At 39.1% G+C, this 27,312-nt stretch overlaps 1 protein-coding gene across 2 annotated transcripts in view; it reads left to right on the top strand.

Moving 5' to 3' along the window:
* Nucleotides 1–22,717, top strand: part of LOC114646345 (vomeronasal type-2 receptor 1) — a 67,524-nt gene extending 44,807 nt beyond the window's left edge. For both annotated transcript variants that reach the window (XM_051922431.1, XM_051922430.1), the window contains exons 4-6: nt 3,753–3,983; nt 6,561–6,684; nt 19,808–22,717. In XM_051922431.1, the coding sequence (XP_051778391.1) occupies nt 3,753–3,983; nt 6,561–6,684; nt 19,808–20,805 (1,353 nt within the window). In that variant the 3' untranslated portion in view covers nt 20,806–22,717. The remainder of the gene's footprint in view (nt 1–3,752; nt 3,984–6,560; nt 6,685–19,807) is intronic.
* The last annotated feature ends 4,595 nt before the right edge of the window (nt 22,718–27,312 follow it).

Raw genomic sequence — 27,312 nt, 5'->3', positions numbered from 1 at the left:
GTACCATCCAAATGCATTTTATTGAGATTTTAAAATGGCGAAAACAGTTGCACTGGTGGTCTTTCCATTTCTACTTGCAGCAGTAAAAAATGATATTTCATTGTCAGGTCAGGCAGAAATACATTCTGACTAGGTTTGATTTTGTAATGCTTGATATAATGTGACCAACATCCTGAAATGCTTTACTTCAGTACTTTCAATTTGCATGAACTTAGCTTTTTTTTGGATATCTGGTAGTTAATTTTGCCAATTATATTATTCTATTTTGCAGAAAGGCAGCATACTCACCTACACAATGCGACAGGTCACTTTTTACAGGTTGTTCTCACTCTGGCATCAGTTTCTCTACTGTGAATTATATAATTATATTATATAACATAATTTATAGTTAGATAACATAATTTTCAGATACTCAGTACACAATCAAACCAAGAGATTGCCAATTCGTGGTTACAGTATAAGCCAGGGGTAGGATTAAAACCTATGCTTGTGCAACTTTAAATATCAGGCACAAATCCATGAAACAGAATTGCTCATTGTATCTTGTAACACAATCTGTAATGACTCTGCTTTTCACCAAAACAATGCGTTTGTCTTCTGTGCTTATTGACCATGGCTGACTAGTGCATTTGACATCAAGAATACTATTAGGTCAGTTATTGAGCTTTTTAATCCTTATGGACATAATCAAGTGTATTTAACATATTTCGTGGTATTTAGCCCACCAGTTAACAGTACCACTTTGTGCAATCTGAAATTTTTAAAGCCTTTTTTACACAGTGACCAACAAACAGACTGACCTGTAAGTTCAGCAACTGATAACCATTGCAAACAATCCACTGAACACATCCAAACACATCATTAGCTTTAACTGGTCAGTTGTTTTAGGGTTAGTATGAAAGAATTGAAGCAACTGCAAAAGAAAACAAAAATTCAATTATTCTGTGGTTTTGTCTGTAGAGAGTACAGAAATCATCTTCTTCTTTCGGCTGCTCCCATTAGGGGTTGCCACAGCGGATCATCTTCTTCCATATCTTTCTGTCCTCTGCATCTTTTTCTGTTACACCCATCACGTGCATGTCCTCTCTCACCACATCCATAAACCTCCTCTTAGACCTGTCCTCTTTTTCTCTTGCTGATATCCGTCTGTCACAAATCACTCCTGACTCTCTTCTCCACCCACTCCACCCTGCCTGCACTCTCTTTTTTAATCTGTACTGTTGATCCCAAGTATTTAAAACTCATCCACCTTCACTAACTCTACTCTTTGCATCCTCACCATTCCACTGACCTCCCTCTCATTTACACACATGTATTCTGTCTTGTTCCTACTGACCTTCATTCCTCTTCTCTCTAGAGCATATCTCCACCTCTCCAGGGTCTTCTCAACCTGCTCCCTACTATCGCTACAGATCACAATGTCATCAGCAAACATCATAGTCCACAGGGACTCCTGTCTAATCTCGTCTGTCAACCTGTCCATCACCATTGCAAATAAGAAAGGGCTCAGAGCCGATACCTGATGTAATCCCACCTCCAACTTGAATACATCCGTCACTCCTACCGCAGACCTCACCACTGTCACACTTCCCTCGTACATATCCTGCACAACTCTTACATACTTCTCTGCCACTCCCGACTTCCTCATACAATACCACAACTCCTCTCGAGGCACCCTGTCATATGCTTTCTCCAGGTCATCAAAGAAGAAATGCAAATCCTTCTGGCCTTCTCTATACTTCTCCATCAACATCCTCAGAGCAAACATTGCATCTGTGGTGCTCTTTCTTGGCATGAAACCATACTGCTGCTCACTAATCATCACCTCACTTCTTAACCTAGCTTCCACTACTCTTTCCCATAACTTAATGCTGTGGCTCATCAATCTTATTCCCCTGTAGTTACTACAGTCCTGCACATCCCCCTTATTCTTAAATATCGGCACCAGTACACTTCTTCTCTACTCCTCAGGCATCCTTTCACTTTCCAAGATTCCATTAAACAATCTGGTTAAAAACTCCACTGTCATCTCTCCTAAACACCTCAATGCTTCCACAGGTATGTCATCTGGATCAACGGCTTTTCCATTCTTCATCCTCTTCATAGCTATCCTTACTTCCTCCTTGCTAATCCGTTGCACTTCCTGATTCACTATCTCCACATCATCCAACCTCTTCTCTCTCTCGTTCTCTTCATTCATAAGCCTCTCAGAGTACTCTTTCCATCTGCTCAACACACTCTCCTTGCTTGTGTGTACGTTTCCATCTTTATCCTTTATTACCCTAACCTGCTGCACATCTTTCCCAGCTCAGTCCCTCTATCTAGCCAATCGGTACAGGTCCTTTTCTCCCTCTTTAGTGCCCAGCCTCTCATACAACTTATCATACACTTTTTGTTTAGCCTTCGCCACCTCTCTCTTTACCTTGCGCCTTATCACCTTGTACTCTTGTCTACTTTCTGCATCTCTCTGACTATCCCACTTCTTCTTTGCCATCCTCTTCCTCTGTATACTCTCCTGTACTTCCCCATTCTACCACCAGGTTTCCTTTTCCTCCTTTCTCTGTCCAGATGTCACGCCAAGCACCCTTCTTGCTGTCACCCTTACTACTTCTGCTGTAGTTTCCCAACTGTCTGGTAATTCTCCACTACCACCCAGTTCCTATCTCACCTTTTCCCTAAACTCAACCTTGCAGTCTTCCTTTTTCAACTTCCACCATTTGATCCTTCGCTTTGCCCTCACTCTCTTCTTCTTTATCTCCAACATCATCCTACAGACCACCATCCTATGCTGCCTAACTAAACTTTCCCCTGCCACTACTTTGCAGTCTTCAATCTCCTTCAGATCAACTCTTCTGCATAGAATGTAATCTACCTGTGTGCATCTTCCTCCACTCTTGTATGTCACCCTATGTTCCTCCCTCTTCTTAAAATACGTATTCACCACAGCCATGTCCATCCATTTGGCAAAATCCACTATCCTTTGACCTTCTTCATTCCTCTCTTTGACACCATACCTACCCATCACCTCCTTGTCTCCTCTGTTCCCTTTACCAACATGTCCATTGAAATCTGCTCCAATCACCACTTTCTGTCCCTTGGGTACACTGTTCATCACTTCATCCATCTCACTCCAAAAATCGTCTTTCTCACCCACTGCACACCCAACTTGCGGTGCATATGCACTAACAACTGTCATAATCACACCACCAATTTCCAGCTCCATAATCATTACTCTGTCTGACACTTTTTTCACCTCCAGAACATTCTTGACATACTGTTCCTTCAGAATAACCCCTACTCCATTTCTCCTCCTATCCACACCATAATAGAACAATTTGAATCCACCTCCAATCCACCTGGTATGTGAACCAAAATTAAATTATCAGGATATAAGCATTTTCTATATCATCCATTCATTTGGCTGAGAATAGATCACTCCTCAGTTGTCAAACTTGCTTAATCTAGTTTGGCTGAGACACCCCAGTCCATCTCGGGGCACACTTACAAACACCCCACGCAAGGACAGTTCAGAGTCCGCTAACGTAATCGGCACATCTTTGGAAAGTGGTGGGGGAAATGCACAGAGATATGAAAGGATGTGCGAACTCTACAGAGATAATGACCAGGTTCTGTCAAAGTGCTGCTCCGTTGTTTTATGACATTTAACAATCAGGTTATGAATTGTGTATTTTTTTTCTTGTACCTAAATGTCTTTACTGCATTGTCACAATTTTTTTTTTTTTTTTTTATAGCTAATGTACTATTTGAAGAATCTTAAATTTACAGCTTTGGACAATGAGGCAGTTTTCTTTAATGCTAATGGAGATGTAGACGCCTATTATGACATTTTAAACTGGCAGATAAATAAAGATGGCAAAATCAGATATGTGAAAATCGGATACTACAATGGCACTGCTCCAACTGGACAAGAAATGAGCATTACTAATAATTCAGTTATGTGGAACACCAACAATTTCACTCAGGTTGGTAATTTAAGGTATTTTCCACCAGCACAATTAGGAATTTACCAGGCTTTTGGAGGAAAAGCTTTAGTGTCATCTAATATTACATAGTACTGTGTATACAATTTTCGTTGTAAAGTTTGTTTTGGTCTTCTGATGGTTCATATGAATGGTGCACACATTTGCAGCAAGTTCATGTCATTACTTAAAGTTCTAAAAACTAATTTAGATTTGTGATTTGCACTAGTGAGCTATCATTTCTATCACTAGCAAGTAGTACTAGGGTGTTGTACCGTGTTAGCCATTATGAATGTAGAGAAAAGCCAAGCAAAATGACACCTTTTATTGGCTAACTAAAAAGATTACAATATGCAAGCTTTCGAGGCAACTCAGGCCTGAAGAAGGGGCCTGAGTTGCCTCGAAAGCTTGCATATTGTAATCTTTTTAGTTAGCCAATAAAAGGTGTCATTTTGCTTGGCTTTTCTCTATCACTAGCAAGTAAAGTTGTAAATGGAACTCTCAGTATTTCACCGATATGTAACCATGTTTATTTGAAGTGTTACAACTATTGAAAAACTCATCAGAATCTTCAAAAGACTTTGTTGGACAGTTATCTTATCCAAGGATCTTGACCATACATTGTTCTCCTCTCTTGCTAAATGAATCTTAGCCTGAAGAGGTCTACTAATTTTTTACATTTAAGATGTCTCATTTAAAGGTTTTCCAATGTTATTTGTCCTGGTGTATACATAGACACAGGGAACTCCAGTTTCTGTGTTACATCTTGCCTGAAGAAGGGGCCTGAGTTGCCTCGAAAGCTTGCATATTATAATCTTTTTAGTTAGCCGATAAAAGGTGTCATTTTGCTTGACTTCTCTCTACATTCATAATGGCTAACACGGTACAACACCCTGGTACAACTGTTAGACAGAAAATGTATGTTTCATTATTTAAGAGAGGGGAAGGCAATGTTGGTCCTGGAGGTCCGCAGTGGCTTCAGGTTTTTGTTCCAACCCAGTTTCTTAATGAGAGACCAATTATTGCAGATGAAGCACTTATTGCTCAAGTGACATTTTAGTGGTCTTGTTTGTTAAGGTTTCCCACCCTTAATTGCTTATTTCACTCTTAAATAGTTGTATTCATTGTTTTTAATGGCTCCTTATTAGCAATAAGATACAAATAACTTGTTTCCATTTATACCTATGTGGATCCATCATGCACTATTTGGTGTAATAAAACACTTAAGACAAAAATGTGACAGACTTAAAATAATCCGTTTTAGGCTTCAAATCATTCAGGTGATATGATTGGAAAGGAAAAAATCTATGATATAAGGGCCTAACATTGCAGACTAACAAGCCATAAAATTTAATAAAGTCTGAGACTGGGAAGAATTGGATTCTAATTAAGCAACTGGGTTGGAACGAAAACCTGCAGCCACTGCGACTCTCCAGGACTGACTGCTTACCCCGATTTAAGATATTCATGCCAAATATGAAAGTAAATATGGACTGCGTGTTGTTAACCTGTTGCGTTATTGGTTGCCAGTGCTCCCCTGAAGAGGAGAATATAATAATCACAGACAGCACTTCAGCCCTCTGACAACCAAACGAAGGTGGCATGGCCATACATTTTCACGTTATATTAGTCAGTCAGAAACTGACAGGTTAAAAAAAGTATATTATTTATACTAAAGGCTTCAAAAGTGATCCATTCATTGAAGAGGAGGTAATCACTGTTAACAGTAATAAGTGCAGTCTGAAAAGTGCAAATACAAAGATTTTGTAGGAGGTTTTTAAGGGGTTGTGGATGCCATGCTGGATGGGCCGGCATTCCAACCAGGATTTGAGCTGGAAAGAGAGGTTGCAATGGAAGGGCAGGGGTGTGTTTTACCTCAGTACCCAAGGTGGCGGCAACCCACTGGTGGAAAGCACCCTTATGGATACTTCAAGGGCAGTCTGGGAATTTCAATCCCTTGGGACAACCCTGTCAAGGTTCTTGATAGTCACCAGAGGGAGCTGCATCTTCTTTGAAGGGCTTCCCCCTTAGCAGGATGTGTTTCCAAGGTGCAATGCTGTGACTCTGGAAGTAGTCCTGGTTATGGCATAAAAGTTTCCATAATGTGGAGGAGGTGGATGAGAATACATGGGAGGTGTTGAAGGAAAAGGAATAACTTATGACTTTGTTGTGCAGGCCGAAAAGGGGGAAATTGGAAGCCTGTGGAGGTATTGTGTGGAATAAACACCTGATATTTGAACACAGGACTGCGTTGTGTAGTTGTGTCTGGGAGTTTGGGGTGCTGCTGTGTCCCTTGGTGGTCACAGGGGTTACACTCGTGAAGCATTTTCCAGTTTGGTTTGCCTTCTACATGACATTAATACGTTTTTCCTGCGTTGATATGTTTTTTCTAGTTGACGTTAAGGACAAACCCCTCACTTGATTATGAAATGTAAAATGTCCTCTGTGGCTCTATCTCTGTGTACCCTGGGGAGGACTCATAGATATTTATTTAGATTTACCTTACTCCACTAGTTGCAAGTTTTTACATTTGCTTCTCCTAACCAAACCAAATTCTTTGTTATTGTTCTTTCCCTTAAGCCTCCCCGCTCGGTGTGCAGTGAAAGCTGCCTTCCTGGAACCAGAAAGGGAATTCGTCAAGGGGAGCCAGTGTGCTGTTTTGATTGCATTCCTTGTGCTGATGGTGAAATTACAAATGAAACAGGTACAATATGGGGGCTTAGACAAATATTGTTCTTTCATTTTGTTTTATTTTTGGCAAAGTCTTCTTAATTAAAAAATAAATAATAAATTCCATTTCTAATTTTTTTTCATTTTTTTAATCTTTAATATGTTTTCTTGCTCTAGTTTAGAAATTTGCAGTCTTAAGAATAGACTTGAGTGAACATCATATATTTTTCTAGATTTATAATTGTAACCCTAATCCTAATCCTAACCCTAATGAAATTTGAGTGTTTGGATGCAGTGTTGAGACCAGGCAAGTCACGCTCACTTCCACTGTACCTAACAACTCGACATAAGCTGTTTATTGGCCTTTGCAGGACCCTGACAGTGAAATATCAATATACTGCATGAGGAAGGTACTGAAGCCTGCAGGTCACTCACCAAGTTTTAATAAAGAAACTTGAACACACTCAGCTAATTCATTCCTCGATTCCCATTGCCAACTCTTATTTTTTCTTGTTCCTTTTTATGAGAACAATCAAATGTTATTGATACCACTATGAATTTTTCTGCTTACACATAGAATACTTTTTAGCAGTGGCCATCCATATGCTGAACCCTATTAAGGGAGAATTAAAATTTCAGAAATAAAGCTAACTGGTGACAGGTTTGTTTGCTGTTATTAATCAAATGTAATATTTCGGCTTATTGATTTTTTTTATCTAGTTGTCTTCCTGTTTTGGCAGTTATCTTAATTTTTGGAATGCTATATATGATATTTGGAATGTGTCTGTGTGCAGCCTGTTTTCACTGTGGTGGTTCCCTGTCTTTTCCTGGTTCTTCTTAACTGTGTGGCAACTGACTCTTTCAAATATAATTACTCACTAAATCAGGTCACTGTCCGGACCTCACAGATTAATTAAAAAAACCTCTTTTTGCTTGCTTTTTCCTTCTTCTTCACCAACCATTGTTTGTGTGATTCACTATTCATCCATTAGCTTAATCCTATGGAATAACACCTACAATGCGTTGCTGTGTTTGTAACCTAAAAGACAAGTTTTACAGTTGTGTAACATTACATTAAAACCAGTAACAATCCCAAGACATTCCACCAACCCGCTGCCCTGGAGCCTGGTACTGTTGCTGAAAAAAAAACATTTTACTGACTTTATATGTGGGTGAAAATACTTTAAAAAATTAAAGCAAAACATCCATATGCTAAAAAAATAAAAGGTAAAGTACCACTTCCGGTGAATGGAAAGAGCCCAAATGTTGATAGAAATCTACGCTTTGTACCTTAATACTTGTATGCAAAATTTGGGTGACCTAAGTGAAGGTGTACTGAAGTTATCGTGTTTCATACAGACACACACACAATCCCACACATAATTCAATAATGTTATTTTCGGACTCAGTGAGGTCTAAAACATCGAGATTCATCAAAATCTGGAAATTGAATTTTTGGAGAATTACAATACTTTCCCTATACGTTGTGTACGAGGAAGTAAAAAAAATGGAAATACAAATTTCACAATCTTCTTATAATAAATCATACCTTAAAATAATCATTTATTATAATAATAATTTATTTTGTACATCCTGTAATCAATAGAGCTGCAATAAAATGATAAATTGTTAATGTTTTTATAATCTGCATGCCTCAAGGAAAAAATGTCATTACAATAACACTTTTATTGCACTTAAAAGTTTTAAAATCACAAATGTAGGCAGTTCTTAGAAAACATAAGCTGCTATGTTTCTGAGAGGAAAGGCGAGCCACAAATTTCTGCTAGCTTTAGATATTTATTCTATACAGTAGTTAACATATTCCTTACCTGTACAATAATTTGAATATTTTGGAACTTTTTTTGTTCATTATCACTTGCTATACTTTTGATCATTTGCGTTTAAAATACCAAGCATTTAATGCCTGAGGCTTGCTTTATTATATTAAATGTCTTGGCAGTAAACTTAGAAAACCACATACCAAATCAAATCAAAGGTATACAATCCAATTATTGTTTTGTTTTATATGTCCCTCGTGAAGACATGTGCAGTCAGATGAGAGAATATAGAGAAAATGTCAAAAATTACTCCTTCACCGTCCTACCAAATGTTTTGCAAGTTTATTTATTTATTTATTTATTTATTTATTTTTCTCATTTTACGACCAAAGCTGCCACAGAAGAAAAGGCTTCAAATGTTCAGAGCCTACTGTTTCTAAAAAATGGAACTAAAACTAAAACTAGTGGACAAAAGCCTAGAGCTCTGGCATGCTCTGCTCACTTGCTCATTCAATTGTTCCTAAGTGACGTTCTATTGTGTTTTTGCACAGTGAAGCTTTCAATGACAGAACAATATTACTCAAGTAAGATTTACTCTTAAGTACATATGATGAAATTCACAAGAATACACTGACCAATCTCATTATTTCTTCTTGCTATGCAAAGTCAGATTGTGAGCATAGTACCAAAATACATATTTTTTTTTTTGTATAAAGACAACAGATTTTTACCCACCCCAGACTTTGAAGCAAATCCCTTGGTAAATGAATCCATGTAAAGAAAGTCTTGTTCATTCATTTATTAACTCATTTTTGTAGCCTTTGCCCGCTGTTAGAATGAGACAGGGCCGCTTCAGTCCCTTCTCTGTCCACAGCAGGATAATGAAACAGAATACCATAGTTGATCTGCATAATGAATGGTGTGTCATTAAAATTTCATTAAGTACAGTATAATGTCCTGGCATTCTGTGGTAGTACTTGCTTGGAGAGACGGCATACAAACAAATGATTATTTGATAGGTAACCATTATAGCAAATTGTTTTCTTTTAGATTTTCATTTTCCATTCAGTTGTGCAGTAAGAAAGCAGCTTTTGCTGAAAGTGATGTCAGCGTGAAACTGAGAACTGGAACAACCAACAGACTGCAAAATACTCATCTCTGTGTCTCTAGCAAGGCATGAACTACGGCGGGCATGCTGCCCACTACTGATTAAGTACACATTTTACATCAAGCTTTGTTCTTTTGTTCAAGTGTCATGTTGTACAGGTCCATCTATAAAGAAACAATTACAAGTTATGTACATTTTGTATTGACTGATGTACACTTGTTTTGTTTTTTCCTTCAAAAATTGCAGTCTTGTCAAAGGCTTCCAGAACAGTGTTGCTGCTTCGTTGTTTCAGGGAGATAGTCACGTCACATCTCCTGAATAACTCTTACAAATTTCAATCGGTCTTTATTACACAACGCATTTTACAGAGCACACCACAATAAGAATGAAAGGGTACAGTCCAAAATAAAAAGGTTATATGGTGCACAAATAATAAGACTTGACATTGCTTTGGGAAATGAACTCTAAAAGGAAATGGAGCAACATGAGTACATTTATAAAAAGAGCAGAGGAACAGTACAGCAGGGTTATCGCTAGGACAATAAGTATTACAAGGTGGCCAATATAAAATAAGACAAAGACAAACTTGATTTTAATGTGTTAAAACTGGGGCGAGAGTTTCAGCTTATTTCATCAGAATGCGGACAATATCTATCCCCATGCATTTTAAGAAAAAGGCTTATCTTCAGACTGGCAGAGTGGTGGTTCTAAGGCTAGGGAATTGGAAGGTTGCCGTTTCGAATCCCATAAAATGCCAAAAGTGACTCTGCTCTGTTGGGCCCTTGAGCAAGGCCCTTAACCTGCAATTGCTCCGTCCTGGGTATGATGTTAATCTGCATCCAGCCCTGCATGTAGGCCCTCCAACCTGCAGGGAAAACCTGGGGGTTGGTGGCAGAATTGGCACTCCGGCCACCATAAAAAACCTCACACAGTTCCATTCCATCTGAACTAGTGTGGCTGCACTCGGGTCCAAATCTGGGATACCTGAGTTGGTTTGTCATGTGGTGGGTGCGAGAATGTGCTGTTTTAGTGGGTGCTCCTAACCTCCTCCTCCTCCTTATCTTCATGCCATGATGCTGCATGGAGTAATGTGTTATGAAGGAAAGGCATTTAAGATATATCAGGGTAGATAAACAGAAAGTTGTGTTTTAAATTTTATTTTTTATTAAACATGAAAAGAAGCTAATATCTAGTCATTTCAAGGGTTCATTTGCCAGTTTACATCTGTTAATGATGACTTATTGGTGGCTTTTATTCTTTATTCTCGTGAATCGGGTCTCTCAACTTTTAACATTTTCACCTGTGGCTGACTCAGACTCCAGTTGTTTTGCCTTTTTTATCCTACCCCTTTTCCTTTTTGTTTTCTTTGTTAATTGCTTTCAGTTTAGTACAGAGTCATGAGGAGAGGGGCCCGGAACACTATCGGTGCTATTGGGTGTTGCAGCCATTAAGGCTGCAGTCAAATGAGAGAAATATAAAAGACTTCACAGTTCAAGGTTTTGACATTTTTTTGGCTTAGTTTGCTCTGGCATGCTTTTGGGTCAGGGCCTTGAGTTTGTCTCAACTTGTGTTTCTTCTGGGTCTTTAATGAGTGTTGGGTCTATTGAAGTTCAAACTCTACTTAGGTTTAAAAATTATTACTAGGAATTTAGGTTTTCAATTCAGGTTTTGTAATAAAGATTTGTTTTCTGCTTATCCCATCTCCCTACCTTGTTTTTGATTCTTCTCTTTTGTTATAGTTAGCCGTTGAACATATTTCTTCCCTTACTTTGGTTGTGCAATGAATGAATTATTCCTTGTTTAATTTTGCCCTTCTTGTTCTATTCCTTGCTCCTTCATTTAGTTAATGTAATTATGATTGTTTTTTGAGTTTTCTATTTTTAAATTGATTTTATTAAAACAAAGTAACATTCCATACAATCAAGTCAAGCTTAACAAAACTAAATTCATCCCCCAACCAAGAGAAAGAGAGAAAGGCCAGAATAAAACCTTAAAAGCAGAAAAGGGGAAAGAGAATGTTGTTTGAGTTTTCTTGAATATTCTTCAATAAATAAATAAATTAAATTATTAGTAGATATTTTTTAAAGATTTTGCCTTTGCTTTTGGAAATCATAAAACTTCTAAACATTTGAAAAAACAACAAAGAATATTTTCTAAAGGGCAAAACATCTTTCTTACTGGCAACCATAACCAAGATTAATGTAATAGTGGTAGAGATGAAATAAAAATTTGGACATACCGTAGATCAGTGTTTCCCAAACTTGGTCCTGGGGACCCCCTGTGGCTGCAGGTTTTTGTTCTAACCAGCTTCTGTTTTTAATTGAATTCCTGGGCTAATTAAGTGATGTGTTATTTCCCATGTTCTATGTTTAGGGAAAAATATAGAAATTAGAAAACTAAGTTTGCTAAATATATATATATATATATATATATATATATAATATATATATATATATATATATATATATATATATATATATATATATATATATATATATATATATATATATATATATTTTGCAGTTGGAGATCCACAAAGGGAGAAAAAACTAATCATGTATCATAAAATGTTTTTATTCCTGAGCTTTCAACCCCTATCAGGGGTCTTCATCAGAGGATAATGCTTAGACTTACAAGAATCAAAGGCAATATATAGCAACACATTCGGGGGGGGGGGGGTGGGTGGAGGTGACTAAGTCCGTATGATCAAAAGGGGGGGGGGGGTTATCGTTAAATTAAAGTGCATATGTCCTTCTTAAGTTGGCATATGCTGGGTTTATGTCCAAGTGTCTGTTGATGGCATTTTCATCTGATAGCCAAGACTCGGCCAACTCTCTGGCGCTTTTTGTACTGGCCTTAAATTTTACTTTCACATTGTCCCAGTTGAATGTGTGTCCTGTCGATTTAGTATGTGCATATATCAAAGATAGTGCGTCCTTTCTTCTGACAGCGTTGCGATGTTCCTGTACACGTGTTGAAATTCTTTTTGACGTTTGTCCTATGTATACAGCTGAGCAAGAATTGCATGGAATACTATAAACTGCGTTTCGTGTTTCGGCTGTCGATTTCTTGTTTTTAGCATTAAACAGGACCATGCGCAGATTGTTGGTGGGTTTATGTGCTATTTTGATGCCCCACTTGATCAGGGTGCGTGCCGTGCCTTCTGACACATTATGGTGGTATGGGAGTGAATGCCAGGTGGGGTGGGGGTTCTGATGTACGTCGCTTGTATGCTGATTCCTTTGGCGCCTGCTGTGTAGACTCCGATTAATGAATGATTTTGAGTATCCGTTCGAGGTGAAAAGTTGAAACAGATAGCGTCTCTCATTAATTTTTGTTTCCTTGGTATTACAATGCGTGTGGACTCGTTTAAATAGGGTTTTCACGCAGCTCCGTTTATGAGATACCGGGTGATTGCTGGCGAAGTGTAGAATCTTGTCTGCGTGGCATTGTTTGCGGTAAACACTTGTGGTCAGGGTGGCGTCACTATTTCTTTTGATGTAAATGTCCAGGAAATTGATGTGTCGATTATTTTCTTTTTCCATTGTGAACTGGATTGCAGGGAATATTGTGTTAATATGATTGAAGAATTCATTCCGCTGGTTCTTTCTTAATATGACGAATGTGTCGTCTATATAGCATATCCAAATTTTGGGTGTAATCTGGGATAAGGCTATGTTTTCAAATCGTTGCATTACCAGTTCAGCTAGGAGTCCCGATAACGGTGATCCCATCGGCATGCCTTCTTTCTGTGTGTAATACTTGCCGTTGAAATGAAAGTGCGTTTTTTGGCAAAGTGATATTAGGTGCATTAAGTCTTTGATGGACAGTTTGGTTCTTGTCTCTATGGTGGGGTCACTATCCAGTTTCATTAATAATGTTTCTGTGGCCAGTTGGGTCGGGATCATGGTGTATAGCGATATAACATTAATCGGAGTCTACACAGCAGGCGCCAAAGGAATCAGCATACAAGCGACGTACATCAGAACCCCCACCCCACCTGGCATTCACTCCCATACCACCATAATGTGTCAGAAGGCACGGCACGCACCCTGACCAAGTGGGGCATCAAAATAGCACATAAACCCACCAACAATCTGCGCATGGTCCTGTTTAATGCTAAAAACAAGAAATCGACAGCCGAAACACGAAACGCAGTTTATAGTATTCCATGCAATTCTTGCTCAGCTGTATACATAGGACAAACGTCAAAAAGAATTTCAACACGTGTACAGGAACATCGCAACGCTGTCAGAAGAAAGGACGCACTATCTTTGATATATGCACATACTAAATCGACAGGACACACATTCAACTGGGACAACGTGAAAGTAAAATTTAAGGCCAGTACAAAAAGCGCCAGAGAGTTGGCCGAGTCTTGGCTATCAGATGAAAATGCCATCAACAGACACTTGGACATAAACCCAGCATATGCCAACTTAAGAAGGACATATGCACTTTAATTTAACGATAAACCCCCCCCCCCCCTTTTGATCATACGGACTTAGTCATCTCCACCCACCCCCCCACCCCCCCGAATGTGTTGCTATATATTGCCTTTGATTCTTGTAAGTCTAAGCATTATCCTCTGATGAAGACCCCTGATAGGGGTTGAAAGCTCAGGAATAAAACCATTTTATGATACGTGATTCGTTTTTTCTCCCTTTGTGGATCTCCAACTGCAAATATGCAAACCGTATCACAGACCTTCTCTTCCATATATATATATATATATATATATATATATATGTATACTGCGGTGGGTTGGCACCCTGCCCGGGATTGGTTCCTGCCTTGTGCCCTGTGTTGGCTGGGATTGGCTCCAGCAGACCCCCGTGACCCTGTGTTTGGATTCAGCGGGTTGGAAAATGGATGGATGGATATATATATATACAGTGGTGTGAAAAACTATTTGCCCCCTTCCTGATTTCTTATTCTTTTGCATGTTTGTCACACAAAATGTTTCTGATCATCAAACACATTTAACCATTAGTCAAATATAACACAAGTAAACACAAAATGCAGTTTGTAAATGGTGGTTTTTATTATTTAGGGAGAAAAAAAAATCCAAACCTACATGGCCGTGTGAAAAAGTAATTGCCCCCCTGAACCTAATAACTGGTTGGGCCACCCTTAGCAGCAATAACTGCAATCAAGCGTTTGCGATAACTTGCAATGAGTCTTTTACAGCGCTCTGGAGGAATTTTGGCCCACTCATCTTTGCAAAATTGTTGTAATTCAGCTTTATTTGAGGGTTTTCTAGCATGAACCACCTTTTTAAGGTCATGCCATAGCATCTCAATTGGATTCAGGTCAGGACTTTGACTAGGCCACTCCAAAGACTTCATTTTGTTTTTCTTCAGCCATTCAGAGGTGGATTTGCTGGTGTGTTTTGGGTCATTGTCCTGTTGCAGCACCCAAGATCGCTTCAGCTTGAGTTGACGAACAGATGGCCGGACATTCTCCTTCAGGATTTTTTGGTAGACAGTAGAATTCATGGTTCCATCTATCACAGCAAGCCTTCCAGGTCCTGAAGCAGCAAAACAACTCCAGACCATCACACTACCACCACCATATTTTACTGTTGGTATGATGTTCTTTTTCTGAAATGCTGTGTTCCTTTTACGCCAGATGTAACGGGACATTTGCCTTCCAAAAAGTTCAACTTTTGACTCATCAGTCCACAAGGTATTTTCCCAAAAGTCTTGGCAATCATTGAGATGTTTCTTAGCAAAATTGAGACGAGCCCTAATGTTCTTTTTGCTTAACAGTGGTTTGCGTCTTGGAAATCTGCCATGCAGGCCGTTTTTGCCCAGTCTCTTTCTTATGGTGGAATCGTGAACACTGACCTTAATTGAGGCAAATGAGGCCTGCAGTTCTTTAGACGTTGTCCTGGGGTCTTTTGTGACCTCTCGGATGAGTCGTCTCTGCGCTCTTGGGGTAATTTTGGTCGGCCGGCCACTCCTGGGAAGGTTCACCACTGTTCCATGTTTTTGCCATTTGTGGATAATGGCTCTCACTGTGGTTCGCTGGAGTCCCAAAGCTTTAGAAATGGCTTTATAACCTTTACCAGACTGATAGATCTCAATTACTTCTGTTCTCATTTGTTCCTGAATTTCTTTGGATCTTGGCATGATGTCTAGCTTTTGAGGTGCTTTTGGTCTACTTCTCTGTGTCAGGCAGCTCCTATTTAAGTGATTTCTTGATTGAAACAGGTGTGGCAGTAATCAGGCCTGGGGGTGGCTACGGAAATTGAACTCAGGTGTGATACACCACAGTTAGGTTATTTTTTAACAAGGGGGCAATTACTTTTTCACACAGGGCCATGTAGGTTTGGATTTTTTTTCTCCCTAAATAATAAACACCATCATTTAAAAACTGCATTTTGTGTTTACTTGTGTTATATTTGACTAATGGTTAAATGTGTTTGATGATCAGAAACATTTTGTGTGACAAACATGCAAAAGAATAAGAAATCAGGAAGGGGGCAAATAGTTTTTCACACCACTGTATATATATATATATATATATATATATATATATATATATATATATATATATACAGTACTGTGCAAAAGTTTTAGGCAGGTGTGGAAAAAATGCTGTAAACAAAGAATGCTTTCAGAAATATAAATAATGATTGTTTATTGATCTCAATTTACAAAATGCAAAGTGAGCGAACAAAAGAAAAATCTAAATCAAATCAATATTTGGTGTTACTACCTTTTGCCTTCAAACCAGCATCAATTCCTATAGGTACACTTGCACAAAGTCATGGATTTTGTAGGATTATAGTCAGGTGTTTGATCAACCAGTTATACCATACAGGTGCTAATGATCATCAATGTCACATGTAGGTTGAAACACAGTCATTAACTGAAACAGAAACAGCTGTGTAGGAGGCTTAAAACTGGGTGAGGAACAGCCAAACTCTGCTACGGGCAACGTTGAGGATCGTAGGCGCAGTGGTTGGCCAAGGAAACTTAGTGCAGCAGATGAAAGACACATCAAGCTTGTTACCCTTCGAAATCAGAAGATGTCCAGTAGTGCCATCAGCTCAGAACTGGCAGAAACCAGTGGGACCCAGGTACACCCATCTACTGCCCGGAGAAGTCTGGCCAGAAGTGGTCTTCATAGAAGAGTTGTAGCCAAAAAGCCATGCCTCCAACGTGGAAACAAGGCCAAGTATGCACAAAAACATAGGAACTGGGGTGCAGAAAAATGGCAGCAGGTGCTCTGGACTGATGAGTCAAAATTTGAAATATTTGGCTTTAGCAGAAGGCAGTTTGTTTGTTGAAGGGCTGGAGAGCGGTACAATAATGAGTGTCTGCAGGCAACAGTGAAGCATGGTGGAGGTTCCTTGAACGTTTGGGGCTGCATTTCTGCAAATGGAGTTGGAGATTTGGTCAGGATTAATGGTGTTCTCAATGCTGAGTAATACAGGCAGATACTTATCCATCATGCAATACCATCAGGGAGGCATATGATTGGCTCCAAATTTATTCTGCAGCAGTACAACGACCCCAGACATACAGCCAAAGTCATTAAGATCTATCTTCAGCGTAAAGAAGAACAAGATGTCCTGGAAGTGATGGTATGGCCCCCACAGAGCCCTGATCTCAACATCATCGAGTGTGTCTGGGATTACATGAAGAGACAGAAGGACGTGAGGAAGCCTACATCCACAGAAGATCTATGGTTAGTTCTCCAAGATGTTTGGAACAACCTACCAGCCGAGTTCCTTCAAAAACTGTGTGTAAGTGTACCTAGAAGAATTGAGGCTGTTTTGAAGGCAAAGGGTGGTCACACCAAATATTGATTTGATTTAGATTTCTCTTTTGTTCATTCACTGCATTTTGTTGATTGATGAAAATAAGTGATCAACACTTCCATTTTTGAAAGCATTCTTTGTTTACAGCATTTGTTTCACACCTGCCTAAAACTTTTGCACAGTACTGTATATATATTAAAATGTACCAAGCAGTTATATAGGAATAATGTTTTTTTTTTTCTTTTTAACAATATTTTCATCTTGATTTTCATTCTACTTTTCTAGGTGTTCTAATTGTTTAATTAATCCATTATTTACTAATTAGTGGGTCTGATGCTAAAGTAGTTGTAGCCTTTGCTTATTCAGTGTTGTTTGCCTGGGTGTCTGATCTGCTCATTTTAAATTATCATTAATAAAATACAACGAAGGGGGAAAAACTGCATAGAGAAAAAGCAAAGTATAATGAAATCAACAAAAGAGAGTTAAGCATTTAAATCTTAGAAATATTTCTACTTTTGCTATAATGTCTTATAAATGTAAAAATCATGCTGCAGTGCTTTTCTGAATGTTGAATAAAAGAAAAAAAAAATCCCAGCTAATTAAATGAGATCAGTGCTGTCAGGTGTTGTCACTGATTAGGAATCCGGTTGGAACAAAAACCTGCAGCCACAGGAGGTCCCCAGGACTGAGTTTGGGAAACACTGCCGTAGATGATAAGCCCACTGTAGGATGCAAACATTAATGGTAACCTGTATAATAATGTAAGCACTCTAGACTCTGTCTATCAGGACAATCAGCATAGGAAAATCTCCATTAAAGCAACAAGGCCATCCATTCACTGATAAAAGTGAGGCAGTTAATCTGTCGATTGATGATGTACATTCAAAAATGTTTTAATAAAAGTTCATTCTCATCAGTATGCAAGTGGAATTTGGAGGTCAAATGAACTACTGAAATTGTAATATGTAGATATTATACAGAAGTCAACCAAGCATTAGACCCTAAAATGAAGGAGAAAAAGGGCATACAGGGAGGTCTAGTGTAAGGAGGACATCATTCACAACTGTGTAATGGATGTAATAAGACCAAAACATAAATTGTAAGGAGCCAAGGAGATGGTGTTTATTTATGTGCCAGGTAAGCTGAGTGGAAATAATGCATTCTGGTGTTTTAGAAATGCAAAATTACATATAGAATTAAAATTGATTAGATCAGTTGCAGTTAAGTTCTTTAGTATATAGATAGAAACATCCTAAGTGAATATTTTGCATAAACAGTAACATTTTTCTTCACACCCAAAATTTATAGACAATTGAATTAAGTTACTAAGTAATGTGGTAGACAGTATGACTTTAGAAACCTTTAAATCTTGACTTGGAGAAATTAGGTAAATAAGATTGATGAGCATTGTTGGGCTGAATGGCCCGCTCTCATCACCATTATTCTTAATTTCTATTGAATCAGTGGTATGCACCGTGCATGTGGTAACACTATTACTCTTCCTATTACTACTGTTACTATTGTAAGCTTGAACTGAGCTGGAATGAAGTGGTTAATGTGTGTAAAGAATGTTGTCACATTTAGCAATCATTGAGGGACTGGTCTACAGTGAGAGATAAAATAAGACATAAAACATAAAGGCACAAGTGGTAAAGTAGTAAGAGCTTGCAAACAACATAGGGTAAAAGTCAAAATGAGGCATGCTGGGATGTGTGAGGCGATACGTGAGAAAGACTGAACCCATTCACCTTGCATTGAGAGGAGAGAAACATCAAAGGTCATTCTGTTTTCATGGGTAAAATATTAAATCAATGGAATTGTTATACTTTTCACTTACTAAATCACTTAGGAGAAATAATTTAGCCTGTTGCAAGAGGTTGCATAGTTTCAGAAATAGAAGAGAAATGTTTGTATTATTTAAACTGACCAAATAATTGCCATTTTTGATCACCTCATGTTTACTATCATGGTCACCTTTTTATTTACGCACCTTTAGCACAATTTCTAGTCTTTGTTATTTTTTCTCTTTTATCCATAGACTTTTCCCTTGTAATCTCTCTTATTTCTTTTTTTTTCATCTCTTCATTCCTTTTTCTGGAAAGTACCTGAAGAATGCTAAACAGCCGAAATAGTTTTAGGATGATTTCTTTAATGCACACGATCACAGCTCTAATCTAAATCCTTTAAAATAAAATTTGATTTACAGTTCATACTTTTGAATTGGTGTACAGGCTTAAATGTCAGATGTGCGTGAGATATCCGGCTGCCCCATTTATCTTTTTTTCTTGTTTGATTTCTCTGTAGGGGCCTGGAAACTTGTGCACAATGTATAATTTCTTGCCACGGTGATTTTTAAATGAGCAGGCTTTCTTGATGATGAGTTGTGTTGTACATTTCAGCTGTAGGCTTTCTTTTTAAGTCATCAGTGTTAACTAGCCAAGCAGAACTGTTCAGAAAATCTAATCTAACATCATTTTATTCTTTTTTTTTGTCATTGCAGATGCTAGAGAATGCATACAGTGTGGCACTGACTACTGGTCCAATGCCAAGAAAGATGCCTGCGTTCCGAAAGAGATCGAGTTTCTTGCATATGATGAAGCACTTGGAATCACACTGATTGCAGTGTCTGTTTTTGGTGCCTGCGTCGCTTTCGCGGTTGTCATTATCTACATTATATACAGAAATACGCCACTTGTTAAAGCCAATGATATAGTGCTAACTTTCTTCATTCAGTTTTCACTTATCATTACTTTCCTTAGCTCCATCACTTTTGTTGGTCAGCCTCAGCCCTGGTCTTGTATGACCAGACATGTTTCCCTGGCTCTTGGTTTTGCCATCTGCCTTTCCTGCATCATGGGCAAAACCATTGTGTTGATGTTCTCTGCTAGGGCGGCAAAATCCAAGACCCCTGAAAAAGTCAATAGTGAGCCAATTAAACCAATCCACCAAAAAATCATCGCCCTTGTGGGCTCGCTGATCCAAGTATGCGGCTGCACTATCTGGCTGATCCTCTATCCACCATACCCGGTCAAGAACACTGCATCTCAGAATATTAAGATCATTCTGGAGTGCAGTGAGGGCAACATTGTTTTTATCTGCTGTATTTTTGGGTATGATGTACTGCTTGCACTGCTGGGTTTTGTCTTTGCCTTCATTGCCCGTAAGTTGCCAGATAACTTCAATGAAGGAAAATTTGTGACTTTTGGAATGCTGGTGTTCTTCATAGTTTGGAGTTCCTTTGTTCCTGCATATCTCAGTACTAGGGGCAAGTTCATGGTGGCAGTTCATATATTTGCCATTTTAGCATCCAGTTTTGGATTATTGGCTTGTATATTTGTCCCAAAATGTTACATTATTGTCCTGAAACCAGAGAGAAACACAGATGAGCTAGTGAAAAGTCAACCAAAGCTGATTGACAAGAGCGCTCCTGGAACATCGACGTCACTCTCCAGTGAAATTAATAGCACCACAGTTTCTACTGTGTCCATGACGGATTGAGTTTTATGTCTTTTCCAGCTGATGGCAGCAGCTGTATATTAAACTTAAGGGCTTATGTATAAAATAAAGACTCTATCGATCAAATGACTGCATGTCAGCCACTAGAAATGGTTGTTCAGAAATGTGGTTTCAAGTCATGACTTTGACAGCAAAAAGTAGCCATATTTGCCAATTTAGTTTTAAATTTGATTTGGCATACTATTATTAGGCAACTCTAAACTGATTTAATGATAGAATGTGTACCATGGACTGGTACTCCATCCAGGAGGGGTTCATGCCTTGTGTCCATCATGTCCAAGACAGACTCAAATCTCTTTGCAACTCTGTAACTTTTGACATAGTGGGTTTGATTTCTTTTCATCATGAAATTTGTAACTGGTAGGCAATCGGGCACTTCATGGCACACATTGAAAGTCTACAAAAAATCATCACATGAAGAAACAAAAACAGAAATACAAATGTGTTAGTTACTGGCTCACAATCAACTTCTACTGCAGTTAACACACAAGAACTAAAGAGGGGAGACCTTTCAGCCCATCGTACTCATTTGTTTAGTTCACAGCTAAATTAAAAGCCAGTAACTCATCCATAAACATTGTCAATGTTTTCCTTCAATTATATAACTTGGTGGTTTTCCCCAGATCCTTAAATCCCATCTTTTCAAATTCAGGGTCAAATGAAGCTGAATTTAATCAGGAATTGAAGGTAGGATTCTGCTCTCATTTTCTGTTGGACCAATACAGGACACCATTGCATACATTTGTGCTTATTCACGATAGGCCAACTTAGAAAACTCATAAAGAAGGGAGAACATGTGATAAACATATCCACACAGACATTCTATTGCCTGAGGGGTTAAACCCACGACACTGTTTGGAGCTGCTGCTGTCTGCCTGGAGCTCAGAATTGTTCTTGGTATTACACAGAAATCATGAATCCCTTTACATAATAGGTGACCCCATTGCAGCCACTGTCTTGACTTCAGCCCATTTCTGAATATACCTGTATGGGTAGTATAAAAAATAAAGAAATGCAATTTTAAAGAAATCTATATCTTTTCAAAGAGATTGTTTATGACTAACTTTATATTTGTATGCTCATTATATGCTTATCGAACAGTATATATTTCTTACTGTTTATGGAAAGGTTGTTTTTCTTTGCTTTCATATTTACTACCCCATAACTCCTGTATTATGTTCCCTGGACAGTTTTTCATGCCGTCTTTTTAGATCTCTCTCTCTCGTTCTTTCTTTTAGACCCACAGAAACACGCACCCTGCAGGCTAATGTCTTTTAAAACACAGTTACAATCCTTTTATATTGCTCTTCGTTTCATTAGTCATCACCAACCCCACCCCGAGTGGGTTCTTACAAAGTAATTTAATTTCTGGCCCTGAGCCATACTAGAAGAAAAATGGCTATTTTCTGCTTAAAATGTACATGGGCTTTGCTCACAAATTTATAATCCCAGTGTCAACCACCTTTCTCACTTTTCAACAGCACATGTGTGTCAGTGAATGTGCAGGCGTGCATGCAGAGGTCATTTATTAGCACAGCACTCAGGTGGCAAGGCAGCTAAATTGGTAGAGACGCAGATCCTGGGTGATTAATGTTTTCAGGAAATCCACAACCCAATGGAAGGATCCAGAATTTACCGGAGCAAATCTGCGCTTCGTGAATATGCAATAACAGTCGGGGCTATTTAAAAATGGACAGATTATTTGGCTCTTCCAGCTCTCTTCTCTCTCTCTGTTTCTATTGCATTTTTAAAAACTTGTTTTCCACCAAGCTTCTTTTCAATTTTCAACCATGCTGTACATAAATGTATATGTAAAGTTGAAAAACATATTTTATTTTACATATGCATTTTTCACAATCTGTATAGACCAATTTTAAATAAACTATTCCTCTTATTTATGGCTTGTTTTTTTCTATTTTTGAATCCCAATGTCAAACAAAACAACAAGTCATTGCACGCAAGCTGTGATTTTCTTTTAGGATTTGCCTCTCATTCCCATGGAGTTTCTTCTGTTGTCATTAGTGCCTCATGGACTTATTTGTTTATAACTTTTAAACCCTTTGTTCTCAGTGCCTAACTCAAAGGTAAGTGCTGTCTTTATTAACAACCTCTAAAAGAAAGCACAAGTATTTTACAAATAGGTTGATTTTAATTTGTTAGTGACTCAAATAATACATATCCATGAACACACTTTGAGTGTGAAAGATTATGAATCTGGGATAACATTAACAAAACCCCTAAAGCACTATAAGGTGGCACTAGTGTGCCATGGTTAGCGCTGCTGCCTTTGAGCTTCGGGGACGTGTGTCTAATGCTCGTCTGCCTGTTCTCTCTTTGTTGGTTTTCTCTTATTCCATATCGCAATGGTGTGCCTGTTCAGTTTATTAGCTAATTTTACTGTACCTCTACCTCATTGCGCGGACTGGGTGTTGGGCAGGGACGTGGGGTCCAATGGCTGTGGGGCATCTGTTGGTGAAGAAAGATTCACTGATCTTGACTTTGCTCACAATGCTGTGATCTTTGCGGAGTCGATGGCGGCTCTGATCAGGCCGTCGAGAGGGGTCTGAGTTTCTGGGCTTGCAAGTGTCCTGGATAAATAACAAAATCCAGGCCTTTAAAGACCTCTTGGGCACAGCCATCAGCAATGTGTCTCTCTGCAGAGTGAATGTTGACCTTGTCGAGAGGTTTACTTAAACTCGGCAGTGACATTAATGTCTCTGGTGACTCTTCTTATGAACTCAGCAGACGGATTGGGAGAGCATGTGGGGTTGTGATCTCTGGAAGGTGGTGTGTGGTGTTCCTGAAATCTTTGCAAAGAGATGAAAGTCCAAGTCTTTAGAGTCCTGATGCTTCTTGTTTTGCTGTGTGTGCTACCTGAGACGAAGACTGGAATTCTTCAGTTCTGGGTCTCTTTGGAGAATCCCTGGATACTACTGGTTTGACTTTGTGTCAAAGGACCGGTTGCTCACGGAGTCCAAAATGAGGCACATTACCTGCATTGTGAGGGAGCGTCCATTACAGCACTATGGCCATGTTGCATGATTCACTGCGGGTAATCCGGCTCACAGGATCATCATTGTTGAAGACCCCAGCAGCTGGATCAGGCCAAGGGGATACCCACGTCACACCTGGCTGTGGCAGATAGATGGTTATATCTGAGATTGTGGAAATGGACTGAGTGCCTGCTTGGGGGTGGTTGCCAACTGGGACCTAAGCTGTTTTGTTGTGTGGTGGGTGCAGCAACAAGCTGTACCAGTGCATGCGCCCTAACCTGACCTTACCCACTACCTAATTTCATATTCTGCCTGGATAAACTCCAACTCCTTATAACTCTGAGCTGGAAAAAGGCAACAGAGTAAGAAATGATCAGTGTTTTAAAGAACACATCAGCCTGACTTGTTGAGGACCCAGTCTCGGTTTCTATTTGTGTAGAGTCTGGTCATTCTCATTGTGTCTGCTGTCAGGTTCTTTGAATGGTCCACTTTCATTCTGTGATTTCTCACTTTCCTTAAACATCTAAAAGAGATTCATATTTAGTTACCTCTCAACACTAAAACTGAGCAAAACATGCCATGCTACTGTTTTATTTTATTTTAGTAAGGGTGTGCATGTTTTGGTAGAAGTGTCCTTAAATGGAACAAACGTAATATCCCCTATGTATTATGTAAACATAATGTTTCATTGAAATTAAGGGAAAAATATAGACTATTTAGTTTGTATTTATGTGGTGTGAGCGTACAGTGGTAGAGCAAGGCTTTTGAACTGAGGGGAGAAACTCATTAATGTGCTCCCCCTCAGCCAATCTGACAATACCAGCCCAGCACAAGGCACACACAAATTCCAAGAATTTAGCATATAATTAATAAGAGCTCTTAAGAGGGTCTGATTTTAGAACCAGTGTAAATAGGTGGGCTAGCTTTAAGCTAGTTTTAAGCCTGAATAAGGATACTATGTTAGCATTGTCAGCACTGGTAAATTGTGATGGGTCATTGCCATTGTCATTTACACCACTTACTGCATGTTCATCACTCTCTCCTTATTATACTTTTCATCTACATCCATCACAGTGTTTTCAGTGTCACCTGTTTGGTCTTCATCTTCATCATTAGAGCTGTCCTCCTTCCTCTCATATTTTTCTGTGTTATTTATGCAGTTGCCTGATGTGTGTTTACCTATTTTCTAGCTGGATAGCATGTGGGAGAATGTGGAATGTGGGAGTGTTGTGGTGACGTGTTTTTTTGCAATCAAAAATGTGTCCTTTTGAACTGTATTCTGTAATAGATTGTGCTACATATAATGTACAGTTTATCTATTGATCTATTTGACTCTTAATATAATGACATACTAGAGTAATGTAATATAGATTTTATTTTCTACGTTTATAGGCACCTCATTATGGTGGACACAGGCTAAATGCACCATAACCCCCCACTCCCCATCAGCCCCCCATCTCCCAGCTGACTCCACCACTGTGCGTATGTATTGTGATGCTGATGACTCTAGCATTAGCAAGAGAAAGCAGACATGAGAATGATGTTATCGCTGAGTGAGCAACAGGCAGTAATATGAGCTGGCATTCCATTATTCAAATTGGCAACTTCAGTGCCAGCGGCTTGGTATCCTATAAAAAAGTGAACCTGCCAGAGTCGCATAGTCACCATTCTGGTGTTACAATGTAAGCAATCCTACTAAGGATAGAAAGCTACCAAACAAATGTTAAAATGAGCAGATATCCATTGGGTCACCACTGGCTAACACTGCACCATACTACAATATACTGTACACTTACATAGAGGATGTCTATGTGTGTGCTCACTGGGACAATTGACCCTCAAGCTGGTAAAATTGGGCAGAAAAGTCTATACCACATTCCATACATTGCTTACAGGCTACTTAAAACCTCTGTACTGGACCTGTCAGCCTCACTGTGGTGATAGCTGCAGCAGAATCCTAATGTTACCAAATCAGCCCTATACATGTATACAGTATTGTAATAAAAACCAAGATGGAGAGGTCCACATGTAAAATTACAGTTTTTTTTTACAGCTTATCTGGGCTGATCTGTCGTCATCATGCAAGAACTTCTCTCTGCCTTTGGCACGGTCAACCACCAAATCCTTTTTAATAATAATAATTCTTAACATTTATATAGCACTTTTCTCACTACTCAAAGCACTCTCCATGCATGGAGAACCTGGGAAGTGAATCCACAATCTCCTTACTGCAAAGCAGCAGCACTACCACCTTGCCACCCTCTCTGACCTTGGCATCCTGTCCTCAGGAGGTTTGAGTCCCACCTCTTGGTCAGATCTTCTTGTGTGTCCTCATAAGGAGAGATGTCAAGGGTGTACCACAAAGATTGGTACCGAGTCCTCTCCCCTCCTTCTTATACACCTCCTCAGTGGGCCCTATCATCCAGTCCCATGGTTTCTCTTATCAGTGCTATGCTGATGATATGCAGCTGTATCTGTCTTTTCCTCCAGAGCATCACACAGTATCAGCTAGAATCTCTGCATGTCTCACTGATACTGCAACCTGAGCAAAGGAACACCATCTCCAGCTCAACTTGGAAAAGATGGACCTTCTTGTTAGCCCAGCTTGTCTGTTTATTCAGCATCCTATCAGCTTGGTTCATTGTCACTAACTCCCGCCAAGTTGGTATGCAACCTTAGGTTGAGGACCAATGACCAGCTGTCTTTTAGGGACCATGTTGCTATGGTCTTTTGGCCTTGCAGTTTCACTTTATAAAATATCTGCAAGATCAGACCATATATAACAGAATATGCAGCACAACTCCTACTCTAAGCTTTGCTCTTGTCATATCTGGACTACTGCAACTCTCTGCTGGTGGGAGTACAAGCATATGGCACCAAACCACTGCACATAATTCAAAATGAAGTGGCACATCTGGTGTTTAATTAGCCAAGGCAGACGTGTGTTACTCTGCCCTTCAGATCACTATATTAGCCCCCCTGTAGCGGCAAGTCCTTGATGTTCGCCTACAACGTAGTCAATGGATCAGTACCTATAAGTCTGGTGATGCCACCTCTGTGTTGTATTAAATCTCAGTCAAGACTCTTCATGTGTAGCTCCTAGCTGTTGAACTGAGTTGTCCCCTGCCGTTCAAACTTCTGACTCTCACAATGTATTTAAGAAGTGTTTCAAGGCTCTCTTCGGTGAATTTATATCCAAAGGATATTAGATTTTGTAACCTGGGAATTGTAATTGGATTGTATCTTTGTTCTGAGCTCATCACTTGTGGTTGTCAATTTTATAACCTTGTCCTGTAAAACATGTTCCCAAATAGGTCCCCCATACAAATGTTACTTGATTAGAGTGACCTTTTTTGTAAGTTGCTTTGGTTAAAAGCAACTGCTAAGCAAATAAATGTAAATGCATTTAACAATGACAAATTGTTACTCAATACTTTAGAAAACCTAATTCTCCTAGTTGTACTTCCCCACTGTTATTTGTCACAAGAAATGCTTC

This window comes from Erpetoichthys calabaricus, chromosome 2, assembly GCF_900747795.2.
Source record: "Erpetoichthys calabaricus chromosome 2, fErpCal1.3, whole genome shotgun sequence".
Lineage (NCBI taxonomy): Eukaryota > Metazoa > Chordata > Cladistia > Polypteriformes > Polypteridae > Erpetoichthys > Erpetoichthys calabaricus.
This window is presented reverse-complemented; position numbering and strand designations above follow the sequence as displayed.